This window comes from Syngnathoides biaculeatus, chromosome 6 (genome assembly GCF_019802595.1).
Source record: "Syngnathoides biaculeatus isolate LvHL_M chromosome 6, ASM1980259v1, whole genome shotgun sequence".
NCBI classification, from domain to species: domain Eukaryota; kingdom Metazoa; phylum Chordata; class Actinopteri; order Syngnathiformes; family Syngnathidae; genus Syngnathoides; species Syngnathoides biaculeatus.
Window position 1 is genome coordinate 10,971,908 of NC_084645.1, and position 14,875 is coordinate 10,986,782.

Consider the following 14,875-nt stretch of genomic DNA (forward strand, 5'->3'; position numbering starts at 1 on the left):
CCGCGCACGTAGGTCATGTGACTCGCCAAAATGGCGGCGCACCTGAAACTTTGTTGATAAAAATCTTCTTAAAACACCATTAAATGAAAGAGGATTAACATCACATTTTCAAGCTACAGTACATATTACATGACCTATTGGATACATTGTTGATCCAAACCACCGGAATTTCCCTTTAAATAATTAATTTTGTTCTAATATATCAGGTTGAAAGTTCAAATATCATTCTTAACTGATGGCTCAGGACCCAACAGTAGGTCAGGGATCAGTTCTGGGTGGGTCACACACAGCGAGTAAAAAATTACATGTATTTCTATTCTGCTTTTTCATTAGCATTCTGACAAGGAACACAGTAGATAGGTGACAAGACAGGTTACTTCCTGCACTCTAGCAACTGGTCTCCTATGTAAACAAATACAGTGCAGCTCAGCCTTTAGTTGGTGTCATGGCTAGCAACATGACTTTGGTGGTAGGGGAAAAGCATTGGAAATGGTGTTTTTAAAAAAAACTGCAGATTTGCTTTCAGAGGATATTTCTAACCCATCCCACCTGCCACAAAAAAAAGTTAACATTTAAGAAAGCAGGTCACAACTTTGCAAAAGAGGGAAAATGCGGTCCCAGAGTGGCAACAGTTGAGAACCACTGAGTTAAAGAAAGCAGTAACCACACTTTGTAAGACCTGTTGTTCTTTTTAAAAAATGTGACAAACCAAAACTATCTGAAGGATCAGAATGCGGAACACTAGTGGAGTTTGAGCCCGCATTAGGCTGGAACCAGATCTGTACATCCTGCAGACTCCTAAAAATAAAAAAAATATATATTCATCAGAATAAGAAAACTTGAAATATACATTGTATACCTTGTTACATGTAACATCTTTTAAAGTTGAACAGTATTAGAATCAGGTGGGTAGAGTAACCAAATACTGTACTGCTAATTTACAGTAATATGACTCCAGTAAAAGTAATAAGTAGTCCTCAAAAAATTACCTAAACTACTCAGGGATAAACCAAGTACTGAGTAAATGGTGACTAACTTAAATCAGCATAAATCTAAAACAAATAAAATTAAATTTAAAACAGTTGATGCACCCCTTTTCAAATGCCCGGTTTTTACCAAACCCTTTTGAAACTTTGTCCACCATTAATGTGAAAAAATGAGTTGATTTTTTCCTTGTAAATTGTTTTGAGGGGGGCAGTGAAAATAAACTGAAATAATCAGAATCAGTTTTATTGGCTAAATATGTACCAACACACGCGGGATTTGTCTCCAGTATTTGGTCCCACCCTCATAAAACATACATGTTGAGTACAAAGAACAAACGAATGGACAAGAACCAAGGACAAAAGACAGACTTGTTTTGGTCACCATTGCAAAAGAGATGTTCTGACTCAACTGGTCTTTTACCTGGTTAAATCAAGTTTAAATAAAATAAAAACAAAATAAATCTGTTACCACAAGGGCATAATCCCTCTACTACAGGAACTAGCATGTGGCTGTAATCCAAACTAAACAATCACATACACATGTTAAATGGGGGTCCACAGGCACCATTTATATTTTAAGTGCCCCAAAATACATGCATACCTTAAAGAAACAGTTTTTGCTTCATTCACAGAAATTACTGAGAATGAAAAAGCTGTTGACCAATTATTGATTGTGCGCGTGTGTGCGTGCACACGGTTGTGTGTCCAGGTGAGCAAGAGAGACTATACAACATACCTGAAAGACGCATGTTTTACAGCTACCATTAAATATAGCTTATTCATCAGTCCATTTTCTTTACCACTTATCCCCACAAGGGTTGCGGGCATGGTGTAGCCTATCCCAGCTATCTTGGGGCGAAAAGTGTGGTACACCCTGAACTGGTTGCCAGCCAATCGTAAGGCACATTGAAACCAAAAATAATTCGCACGCAAATTCATACACTCCTGCAGGCAATTTAGTATTCAATCAAACTACCATACATTGTTTTGGGATGTGGGAGGAATTCAGAGTGCCGGGAGAAAACCCATGCAGAGGCGTGAAGAACATACAAACGCTACACAGCCAAGGCCAGAATTCAAACCTTAATTCAACCAGAATTCTGAGGCAGATGTGCTAACCAGTTGACAACTGTGGCACCTATAGCTGATGTTGCACAGACAAAGCAACTAAACAATAAGCAATTAAATCTAAAACCCTGGGCAGACCACGCCAGAGCCCAACAAACACACCAAAAGAGAACAAAAAAGATGGGCAGTTTGTTTCCTGTGCCCGCACAACTACCTTTGAGGAAGGCACGGACTAACACTTTATAAAAACTCAAGCTATTGAATGAGAGGTGTCTCAACTTTTAACTGGTATTTTTTTTTCCATAAAACACTCAAATTTGAACGGTGTAAGGGAACTCACTTGGTGTGAACACAGTACAGTTTAATCTGGATGCCAGATTTTGACTCTGTGGGTCCTTGAGTTTCCTCTGAAAGAAACCAGGGAGGAAAAATAATCAATCATGACCTCTGTGCTGTGTGTGAATAACTGATTATAAATATGCTCCAGCTCAAAAAAGGCTCTTTAGTTAGAGTGAAGAAAATTTGAACACCGTGCTATATTGCAAGTTCTCCCACTTAGAAATCATAGAGGGTTCTGACATTTTCATTGTAGGTGCATGTCCACTGTGAAGAGATAATCTAAAAAGAAAAATCCAGATATCACAATGTATGATTTTTTTAACGATTTATTTGTGTGATACAACCACAAATAAGTATTTGAACACCTGTCCATCAGCTAGAATTCTGACCCTCAAAGACCTGTTAGTCCACCTTTAAAAGTCCACCTCCACTCCATGTATTATCCTGAATCAGATGCACCAGTGGGAGGTTGTTAGCTGCATAAAGACACCTGTACACTCCATACAATCAGTGAAACTCAAACTTGTAACATGGCCAAGACCAAATAGCTGTCCAAAGACACCAGGGACAAAATTGTACAACTCAACATGGCTGGAAAGGGCTATGGAGGAATTGCCAAGCAGCTCAGTGAAAAAAGGTCCACTGTTGGAGCAATCATTAGAAAATGGAAGAAGCTAAACATGACGGTCAATCTTAATTGGAGTGGAGCCCTATCCAAGATATCACCTCGTGGGGTCTCAATGATCCTTAGAAAGGTGAGGAATCAGCCCAGGACTAAACGACAGGACTTGGTCAATGACATGAAAAGAACTGGGACCACCGTTTCCAAGGTGAGTGTTGGTAATACACTAAGACATCATGGTTTTAAATCATGCATGGCAAGAAAGGTTCCCCTGCTTAAACCAGCACGTCAATGCCTGTCTCAAGTTTGCCAATGACCATTTGGATGATACAGAGGAGTCATGGGAGGAAGTTTTGTGGTCAGATGAGACCAAAATTGAATTTTTTGGTCATAATTCCACTAACCGTGTTTGGAGGAAGACAAATGATGAATTCCATCCCAAGAACACCATCTCTACTGTGAAGCATGGGGGTGGTAGCATCATGCATTGGGGGTGTTTTTCTGCACCTGGGAGAGGACGACTGCACTGTATTAAGGAGAGGATGACCACGGCCATGCATTGTAAGATTTTGGGGAACAACGTCTTTCCCTCAGTCAGAGCAGTGAAAATGGGTCGTGGCTAGGTCTTTCAATATGACAATGACCCGAAGCACACAGCCAGGAAAACTAAGGTGTGACTTTGTAAGAAGCATATCAAGGTTCTGGCGTGGCCTAGCCAGTCTCCAGACCTAAACCCAATAAAAAAATCTTTGGAGGTAGCTGAAACTCTTGTGTTTCTCAGTGACATCCCAGAAACCCGTCTGATCTAGAGAAGATCTGTGTGGAGGAGTGGGCCAAAATCCCTCCTGCACTGTGTGCAAACCTGGTGAACAACTACAGAAAACGTTTGACCTCTGTAATTGTCAACAAAGGCTATTGTACCAAATATTAACATGGGTTTTTCCCGGTGTTCAAATACTTATTTGCAGCTGTATCACACAAATAAATCGTTAAAAAAAAAATTATACATTGTGATTTCTGGATTGTTCTTTTTAGATTATCTCTCTTACAGTGGACATGCACCAACTATGGCAATTTCAGACCCATGATTTCTAAGTGGGAGAACTTGCAATGTAGCAGGGTGTTCAAATACTTTTTTTCGTCACTATCTTTTTTCACCCACCATTAAGGATATCATGGACCCACCTGTTGTTGTGCTCTCACTCTCCTCCTCTGCAGGAAGAACTTCAGTATGTCGTAAAGGGCTTTGGGCAACATCTTGAACGCCAAAGCTCAGCACAGGATGGGTCAATAAAAACTCTGACACTGCAGTGAAAGTTGCTTTCCCTTTTTCCAGATCTTGGCTCAGCTCCATCACATAAAGAACCTGGAAAAGGATGACAACAAATTAATATTAAACATAGTAGACTGTCTCCAGAGTCTGCAGTGATATATTGGTCATGAACGAAAAAGCTCTTGATTCCTTCAAGTAAATAAAGGGGTGTATTTTCCAGCCATTGGCATAATTTTTTTCTTATTTTACCATAAATTAAGCAATCTGACACTGAAAAGCAGAGCAAGGTAAAATAGTATTTTCTTCACGCAGAAAAACATTTATTGACAGCACTAAAATACATTTGGATGTACCGTAATTTCTTTGAGTATAATGTGCCCTGAAGTATAATGCGCACCCCCCAAAGTAGACCTAAAAAAAAAAAAAAAAAAAAAAAAAAAAAAAAAATATCAGGAAAACCATTCCACCAATGTACAATACGCACCACCAATTTGCTACCCATATCCTCAGAATATTAGGAATGATCTGTATCTATATTTTGTTAGGTTTGTACTTGTATTGTTTTTCAAAAAACTGTCCGCACAACACTCATTAATAATAATGTGCATGTGCTGATGTAGCGGTAATATAATCTTGGGACAAGCCACAGGACACACTTGTCCTGGTCCCTGTTATTGTCAGAACAGAATCCCTCAACCAAGTCAAATAAATGCTCAATGATGGCACAACATTTTATTAATACTGTTAACACATATTTCAGTCTTAAAAATATAAACCCTTTAACATTGTTTATTAAACACTGCATTAAATATTTGTACATAAAACGTTTGTGCACAGTGCAGTTTATCCACTATATTACACATCCTTGGCCAAGCCTTCAAAAGAAGCATTATGACTCATGTCCAATCCAAAAAAGATCCATCGTAGCTTTATTTGGTGCATCGCTGTGGAACTCATCATTGATGAGTTATTTTTTTTTTTTAATTCCAAGAGTTTGCGTGGCGCACCACAATCCCTCCCCCTCCATTCGGCTCCAATCCGTAGCATCTTTCAATATGGCGTCTGGTGGCTATCAAAACAACATGAGCTCAAACTACATAGAAACGTGTGAAATGGGCACATTATTTAAAAAGCGAGCATTTCAATTATGTGCGCTCTACCGCTTTTATTTTATGTCCACATGATGATCGTATTACATAGTTTGAGCTCACATTGTTTTGATAACCACCTGAAGCTATTGAGGCGAGCTATCATTGTTTCGGACTGGGGCGCGACTTCCGGGTTGCTGGCATAATCCGCAGGAGTGATGACACGTTTCTTTTAAAAGCAGCTGCACAACCAGCTGTTGTAGTTGACATTTGTTTGTCTTAGTTTATGTTTAAACTCGTGGACAGTTGTTTCTGATCTTTGGTGCAGTAGCAACAAGCATGCTACGCTAACAATCGTAAAATGCAAGCTGCCGGAGCAGCTCTGAGAGCTCAAGTCGGGGGTGCACATTACCATAACATATATAAATGTGCAACATTAGACATCGGATATCATATTGAAATGTATGTTTTTTTACAACGCTATGTACCTGTATACGACTATACAATGTGATTGTATTTTTTTTTTTTCAACCATAGCTAAATATAATGCGCTCTATTAACTTTTTGAAAATTTTTTGAAAAAAATTTGCGCATTATTTTTGAGACATTACGGTATATACCAAAGATTAAAATTAAAATGGCTTCATTTCATTGCTTTATTGTTTTGACCTCCAACTTGAGCAAGGGATGCCAGATGTGCCCCCGCAGGCCCTTGCTATGGGCTCACCACCTGTGGGAGTCGGGAGCAGCGTGATTTGGGTGGTGGCCGAAGGTGGAGATCTTGGCTATCTGATCCCCAGCTACAGAACCTGACTCTAGGGATGTGGAATGTCACCTCTCTGACATGGAAGGAGTGCGAGGTCAAGAAGTTCCAACTAGTTATAGTCAGGGTCACCTCCACACATGGCTCAGGCTCCAGTAGCAATCCTCTTAAGAAAGGGGTAGGAGTCTCTTCCACTCTGGAGTTGCCCACAGTGAGAGGCAACGAGCAGGTTTGAGTATCCAGTAGTAATAAAACAAATTGTCTGTGACTAACCACATTAATCCACGTTTTCAGTTTATTTTATTATTCCTACATGTCAAACAAGTTACCAGTAGGTGGAGTAGATTCTCAGGAAACCAACAAGACCCAGCATTCATGAGTATAGAGCTCGTGTACCTACAGTACGTCACGTGACAGGCCAAAGTGCCGGGCAAGCAAAGCATTGCTCAATGCTAAGTCAGTTGGAGACGACACAAAAATATGTCTTATAGCACGATGCTCGGAGTTTTGTCCGATACCGTGAAACATTTAGAAAGTGTTGATAAACGAAGATACGAGGAAAAATGAGAGATACGTGGTATATAGACGACCCATATATAAAGCAGAAGTCGATGTTTTCGCCAATAAGAAATTGGACTGTTAACCCGCTTCCGCTTGTCTTGGACAACTGGGTCTACACATGTATCTGGTGAGTAAGTCGTCGAGATTTACACGGAAGAGTTTGAAGGCGTAGAAAAGTCTGGACGCACACAAATACAGTACTTCGTTGCTGGATCATTTCTTAATGGGGAGACAGCTCGTGAACACAGGAATGTGTTCGGCTACACTTAACCTTTGCCGAAATCCATCGATCTTTTCAGCTAGTATTCAATACAAATACTTTTGTGTGTGTATTTTCATTTTTGTACTTTATTTTTCTTTTATGCTTTTGTTATAATGTGGGTCTTTGTGACACTGTTTCCTTTCATACTATTAGGTCTTTATGATGTGAGGTCGTTTCCTCTAATGCTCCTGGGTCCATGTGACGCAAACTCTTTGTATCCTTTGTGACGCAGAAGTCTGAAATGTTTCAAGGATTACCTATATAAGTACGAGAAAGACGGACAGCGAGGCTTTTTAAAACCTCACTACTGTTCTGGAAAACTACGCTGCTTAGAACACTAACTACACAAACGCCTGCCACCTTTCGTTTTTTGGACTGGCTTGAACTTTCGCTAACTTGGAATACCCGCTGGGACGAACATTTGCTTGTTTGGGAACACTCGTTCAAGAATGGTGACTATTCGCCATTGTGGCTCAACTACTCTGTTGTTGAACGCCTATTTTGTTACCTATTTTATCGCATTTGTGTTGTGTTGATGTGTGTGAGATTAAATTGTCAGAAACAATACAACTTCCTTGTCGCATATTGCTGGTTTGAACAAAGCTGACGTAAGTCTAAATTCACACGTAAATATTTAAATAAATGACCCCAGGTTTTACATAAATTCGCATTCATTAACTATGATTGGGGGAAGAAAAAAAAAAAAGGAACAGCAAGTTGGCTCCTACGTAGCATTTACCAACAAGTATTTATAATGCCAAGTTGGCTCATTTTTAAAACAATGCGTTTAAAAAAAAAAAACGACAGGAGTCGGCTCCTCCACACACAAAGCGTGTTCCGGCCACACGTTAAACTTCGGTAAACCTATCCGTGACAGATTTTTTTTTTTTTTTTTAAATATGCATTGTTCTTAAATGGGCAGCATGGTGGTTCCGCTGGTAAAGCATTGGCCTCACAGTTCTGAGGACCCGGGTTCGAACCTGGACCCGCCTGTGTGGAGTTTGCATGTTCTCCCCATGCCTGCATGGGTTTTCTCCGGGCACTCCGGTTTCCTCCCACATCCCAAAAACATGCAACATTAATTGGACACTCTAAATTGCCTCTAGGTGTGACTGGGAGTGCGGCTGTTTGTCTCTATGTGCCCTGCGATTGGCTGGCAACAAGTTCAGGGTGTACCCCGCCTCCTGGCCTTTGACAGCTGGGATAGGCTCCAGCACTCCCCGCAACCCTCGTGAGGATAAGCAGCAAAGAAAATGGATGGATGGATGTTCTCATATGAGTCCAATGCGTATTTAAAAAAAGAAAATGAACTGCTGGGATAGGCTTCAACCCCCGTACACGGAAGCGTATTGCGGCCACATGTTAACCTACCTTAACCTCTGTGTGACCGACGTTTTTTTATTCTATAGAATGACCTCCTTGAATATCTATCTCGTCTGTTGTAACAACCAAAAGCACAACAAGTCTCGGGCATTGTGAATATGCTGCTCCAGTTCAATGTCCCGCACACCTGTCGAGCAGCTCTTTTTGACCAGTAATATGGCGCTGTGAAAATGGTGACGGCACGTACACAAGCTCTATACAGTATAAACACACAAAAATGGGCAATTTGTTGAAAAGGGTGTGTTTAAAAAAGCAGTGGCAATCAGTGAGGTCATCAATTTTGTGAAAATCAGGTGTCAATCAGGTATTCTCCTTGAAAGCCCTAGAAAAATTGGTCGTTCAACACAATAAGAAAATCAGCGTACTTTGATTAACAGTTTGATTGGAGAGGGGAAATTTTATAAAGAAATGCGAAAAATTAGAGGCTGTTCAACTAAAATGATCTCGAATGCCTTAAACTGGAGAACAAAACCAGAGACCCGTGGCAGAAAACAGAAGATAACCATCAAAATGGATCGCAGAATAACCAGAATGGCAAAGGCTCAGACAACGATCAGCTCTGGGATGATCAAAGACAGTCTGGAGTTACCTGTAAGTACTCCGACAGTGAGAACACATCTGTGTGAAGCTAATCTATTTACAAGAACTCCCTGCGAAGTCCCTCTGTTAAAATAATAAAAAAATTGAAAAAAAGGCATGTGCAGAACAGGCTATAATTTGCCAACGAATATATCAACTGGCCTAAAGAGAAATGGAGAAACATTTTGTGGAATGATGAGAGTAAAATTGCTCTTTCGGGGATCAAAGGCCGCACACAGTTTGCAGGGATGAGAATGACCAATTTGGAAAAACTCTGAAAATGTCTGCCTTTGGGGAGGTTCAAAGTGGGGTGCGCCCCCCTTTCGGCAATTTTTTTTTTTTTTTTTATAAAATGCACTGTTAAATGGTGACCTCTGGTTACTTCTAACAGTATAAATACAGGTCAATCATAATATTTTGAAAACTTAAAATATGAGTCAAACCCAAAATAATTTTGCCAAACTTGGGGAAAAAAAAAAAGTGAAATTTATAAAAAATAGGCTACTACACTTACAAGTTATACTTCAGAGATAAGTACACCATTTGTTTATAATATATAAAAATAAGAGATTATGAAATAAAAGTGAGCGATAAAATGAGTGATTGATAGGGCCAGTGCAAAAAGATAGGCCTAATTGTATTAACAGTTGTGGGTTTAGATATGCTCCTGGATATTTTTTGCTCCTATCGGAACACAGAGTGCAGAGCACTTTGCGGGGAATGTCTACATTTTGTGTGTTCGGTTAGACATGTTGATACAGTTTTCATTCCTATCTGCACGGTTACACTTTTTTCAAGCTATGCCCGTCTGAAACAGTTTTTTACCCTGTCGTTTTTATCAATTTCCCTGTACGATCTTCGCTCCAAGACTTTCACCATACTGGCAAACGTGCAGACCGCTCGATAACATATGCGTACGTATGTCTATAAGATATAAATATGCCGTAGTAAACAGAATGCTTCTTTATAAAATGTTAACATCACAGTGAAAATACCGACGAAATACCACCAAAATGCTGAAATCGGAATGTTGTCCTTGTTGAAAACAAATTTTAATGCAAACAGATAGCAATGCCGTTTTCCACTAACCCTGCCCCGCGTCAAGCCGTACCCCCCACTCCACCCCAAATTTTCTGAACGGATTTACACGTTTCACAAAAATCAATATTTCAGATGAAAAAACTTGGAAGTACGTGACTCCGCGGTAAATTCTCATCCCTGAGTTTGTGAGACAACCCCCAAACTCTGAATTCAAGCCACAGCACACAGTAAAGACAGTGAAGCATGGTAGTGCAAGCATCATGATTTGGCATGTTTTTCCTACTATGGTGTTAGGCCTATTTAGCACATACTTGGGATCATGGATTGGTTTGCAGATGTCAAAATACTTGAAGACATCATCCTGCCTTATACTGAAGAGGACACGCCCTTGAAATGGGTGTTTCAACAAGACAATGACCACAAACACACTAGTAAACATGCAAAGTCTTCGTTCCAAACCAACAAAGTTAATGTCATGGAGTGGCCAGCCCAATCCCCAGACCATAATTAAATCAAGAACTTGTGGTGTGACATCAAAAATGTAAATGAATTGCGGAATCCTGTTAAGGTATCTTGGAGTGGAATAACAGCTGAAAATTGCCAAAAGTCTATTGACTCCATGCCACCGAGATGTGAAGCATCAATTAAAAAAACAAAAACAAAACAAAACTGGTCATCCAGCTCAATATTGGTTTAGTGACTCAAAGGATTGGTAAAACCTGGAAACAAAAGTTTGTAAAAAATAGTTCTGAGTTTGTAAAGTCAACAGCAGACTTATTTTGAAAACATCTCTATCAACCATTGGCCCAATTGCCGCTGTCCACTCTTCCAAAAAAAATAATAATAATCAGTCACTCCGCCGTGTCACATCAGTCCATGATTTCATGCCAGGCTCATGAAAAAAAGTCAAACTCTGCTCCTTTTGTCTCTTAATATCTAATGAAACATCTTCAATTCTCCGTACCATAGTGTTGCAAGCCAGGCAAACTGGCAAAATCTTGCTTTTTCTCAGGACAAATTTTCAAAACTATTTTCAGCACACATTCTCTAATAAATTCACACGCAGTGAAAGGTTTTTATTTAGCTGCAGTTTCCATGTTTGGAATGGGGTGTGCTGAAATTATGACAAAAAGGTCAGATGTCAATTGCAACAAGGATTTGGCCACGGCACTAATGCCATCTTTTGGTGAAATGTAAACTATTTTTTTTACATGAGTATTTTATACAGCAGTCAACGGTGCAAGCGGGCCGCATGTAATTGATTTTTTCCACAGAGGCTGCGGGCCAGTGAAAATTTTAACGTGGGCCGCAATTGGCCCGTGGGCTGCACTTTGGAGATGCCTGACCTCTGCGGTCCCTTAAAGGGTAAATTCTTAGACCCCTTCTGTTCAGCTTGTACATGCTATCCTTGGGTGAAATTCTTTAGAATTTGAATTTTGATTATCATAGCTATAGAGCTCATGCACGTGACGTCACAGTTTTTACACGGTGCCATATGGCCAGCCAAACCAAGCCGGCCGGCAGTGCTGGCGTCGTTGAACCGGAGCAGATTTTTCAAACTGTCCGATACCTGTTGTGCTGTTGGTTGTCACAATAGATGACAGAGTTCTTCAAAGATATCATTCTATAGAATGCCAGCTAAAAAGACCAGAAAAGATAAATGGGTTGCCGGCCAAACAAGGCTGCACAGGAGTCGGCTGAACCGGAGCACATTTTTCCCAATGCTCAAGACCTATTGTGCTGTTGGTTGTCACAATAGATGAGACAGTTCTTCAAGGAGATCATTCTATGGAATACCAGCTGAAAAGAGGAGAAAAGATACATGGATTTTGGCAATTAAATGGAATGGATGGTGCCCAACGAAAAAGACATGCCTGTGTAGCAATCATTTCAGGTAGAAATCTTGAATTATCAAGAAGTGTTTCTTATGCCAAGTTGACTCATTTGAGAACAATGCGTATTTAAAAAAAATAAACCATCTGTCACAGAGATGTTTACGGAGGTTAACGTGTGGCCGCAATACACTTATGTGTACAGAGGAGACGACTCCGTCTTAATTTTTTTCCCCCAATCACAGTTAATGAATGTGAGTTTGTGTAAAACCATGTGTTATTTATTTAAATATTGGTATTTGTATAGAAAAAATGAGAAGTTAGAGCTCGTGCAAGATGGATGGCCCAACAAAATATACACACCTGTGTAGCTATCATTTCATGTAGGAATTATTCTTCTCAATCTCAAATTATCAAGAAGTATTTATAACGCCAAATTGACTCATTTGAGAACATTGCGTATTAAAAGAATAATAATAAACCGTCTGTCGGAGAGGTTTGCGGAGGTAAGCATCTGGCAGCAATACACTTACGTGTACATTTTTTCCCCCAGCCAGTTAATGAAGGCGAGTTTGTGTAAAACCATGGGTAATTTATTTAAATATTGGTATTTGTATTGCAAAAATCTGAGTGGCTCCATCACTGATGTGGGATTTGTTCTTGATTGAGAACAGATCCAGCAATGAAGTATTTTTATGCGTCCAGACTTTTATACGCTTTCAAACTTTTCAGTTTAAATCTCGACGACTTACTCACCGGATACATGTATATATCCAGTTGTCCAAGACAGGCAGAAGCGAATTAAGAGTTCAATTTCTTTTCAGCAAAAACATCGACATTAGCATTAAATATGGGTCCTCTATGCCAAGTGTCTCTCATTTTTCCACGTACCTTCGTTTATTCTCACAAAACTGGGTGTCGTGCTATAAGACATTTTCGTTTTGTCTCAATGGAATTAACTTGCAACAATGCTTTGTTTGACCGGCAATATGGTGATGTCACATGATTTTATGACATAGGTGGACGAGCTCTATACAGATGAGAATTATATTTAGCAGCGTCTCCAGATGACTACAGATAGGTTGAGGTGTTATGTCACTGTGTGTTATGTCTAAAATAACTGGATAAGTCAAAGCTTTTTTTCAATTAAACCACAATTACGAAAGTAAATATGTGCCACCAGGATTTGAATTAAAAATGCCACTGACAATTTTGTTGTAAAATTCACAACTAACTACAATTGGCCATCTGTAATTCAACTGACTACAATTCGCTGTCTGAAATTCACTGTCTATATTCAGTGTTAAGAAGGCAGGGTTACTTCAGGTGTTGTTAACACAGAATTTAGACGATGAATTTCAGACAGCGAATTGTAGCCAGTCTCTCCAGCGTGTCCTGGGGCATCCCCGGGGTCTCCTCCCATTGAGCCATGCCCGGAACACCGCACCAGGGATGCATCAAAGACGAATCTGAATCAGATTCCCTATCCACCTCATCTGGCCCCTCACAATGCGGAGTAACAGCAGCCCAACTCTGAGCTCTTCCCGGATGACCGAGCTTCTCACCCTATCTCTAAGTGTGACCGCAGGGATGCCATGCGAAGGAAAATAATTTCGGCCACTTGTATCCCAGGTCTTGTTCTTTTGGTCATGACCCACAGCTCGTGACCATAGGTGAGGGGAGGAACGTAGATAGGCCGGTAAAGAGAGCTTTGTCCCTTTTTCACCACAACGGACCAATAGAAAGACCAGAGTAAGTATTGTTGAAGTTTTGACTGATGATTTCAGAAAAAGTGCTAAGTCTTAGCCCTGACTACCTCTTTTTTTTTTTTAAACAATATATTTATAAAATAATATATTTATAAAAACAACACAATAACAGTAAAACAAAAACAAAAGAAACAACAAAAAAAAAACACAGTATGCACAGACATAGTATTAAAAAAAAAAAGCACACAAATCACAAATAATTCACATTTTTTTCAAAAACTCTTCTAAGGGTCTCCATATGTCCTCAAATTCCTGAGCTCTTCCTCTCGTAATATACGTGAGTCTTTCCAGTGCAACACAAGATGCCATTTCCAACATCCATACTTTTATTGGAGGAACGTCCACTTTTTTCCAAAATAATGCAATTGTTTTCCTGGCCTGCGGGAGACCAAAGTCTATAAGCGTGGCCTTTTTTTTTTATTAACAGCAAAATCCTTGGGATATATACCTAAGATACACAGTGTTGCGCAATGAGGAACCTGCATTCCAACTATTATAGAAATTGTTTGAACAATAGATTTCCAATAATCTTTGACTTTCCAACAATCCCATAAACAATGATATAAAGTACCCTTGTCATTAGAGCACTTACTACACGTGTCTGGAATGTCAGGGGTCCCCTGATGAAGTTTAACAGGAGTCACATAAGTTCTCATAAGCCATTTATAATGTAATAGCCTCATTCTAGTATTTATTGTTTTTTTTTGTGCTTTAAGGCATGCATTTTCCCAATCAATTACTTAAATATTTTCTTTAATATCTAGTTTCCATGCCTCCAGTCTATTTTTACTTGATTCTGTATCATGTGAGACTAGTGATTTATAGAACATAGATATCTGCTTACATCCATGCAAACCTGACTGGAAAATATCTTCTAAACTGGACAAAGGGGGTTCATACATTATGTTTTTGATTTGTGCTGACAAAGTGTTTTAACTGCAGATATTTGAAAAAATGCTTATTAGGAATAGAAAATTGTTGAAATATTTGAATGAATATAAGGATTTCACCATTTACATAAGGGTCACCTATTGATTTTATACCATTATTTAACCATAATTTAAAACCCCCAATCTGCTCCTCTACCATTAAAAGTCGGATTACCCCATATGGGAGAAAAGCGTGAAAGTAAAGGAGTGTCCCCTATATGTTTGTGTGATTTAAACCAGATATCTATAGTATTTTTCAAAAATTAATTCTTGGTCTGCCGTTTTAATACTCTATTCTCAGCAGCATATCAATAATACTTTAATAGAAGGTGTGGTACTGTTGCTTGCTCTATTTTTACCCAAGAGGGTGATGGTGATGT

The 14,875-nt window shown here is 39.4% G+C and overlaps 2 protein-coding genes across 3 annotated transcripts in view; one reads left to right on the plus strand and one right to left on the minus strand.

Annotated features, from left to right (window-relative positions):
* Positions 1-14,875, minus strand: part of edc4 (enhancer of mRNA decapping 4) — a 77,197-nt gene that overhangs the window by 32,898 nt on the left and 29,424 nt on the right. For both annotated transcript variants that reach the window (XM_061821948.1, XM_061821949.1), the window contains 3 exons: positions 4,201-4,381; positions 2,395-2,461; positions 710-798 (listed from right to left, as the gene is read on the minus strand). In XM_061821948.1, the coding sequence (XP_061677932.1) occupies positions 710-798; positions 2,395-2,461; positions 4,201-4,381 (337 nt within the window). The remainder of the gene's footprint in view (positions 1-709; positions 799-2,394; positions 2,462-4,200; positions 4,382-14,875) is intronic.
* The window catches only part of LOC133501857 (uncharacterized), a 34,496-nt gene continuing 26,771 nt past the window's right edge, over positions 7,151-14,875 (plus strand). The window contains exons 1-2 of the mRNA XM_061821950.1: positions 7,151-7,414; positions 13,430-13,549. The gene's annotated coding sequence lies outside the window, so the exon portion shown is untranslated. The remainder of the gene's footprint in view (positions 7,415-13,429; positions 13,550-14,875) is intronic.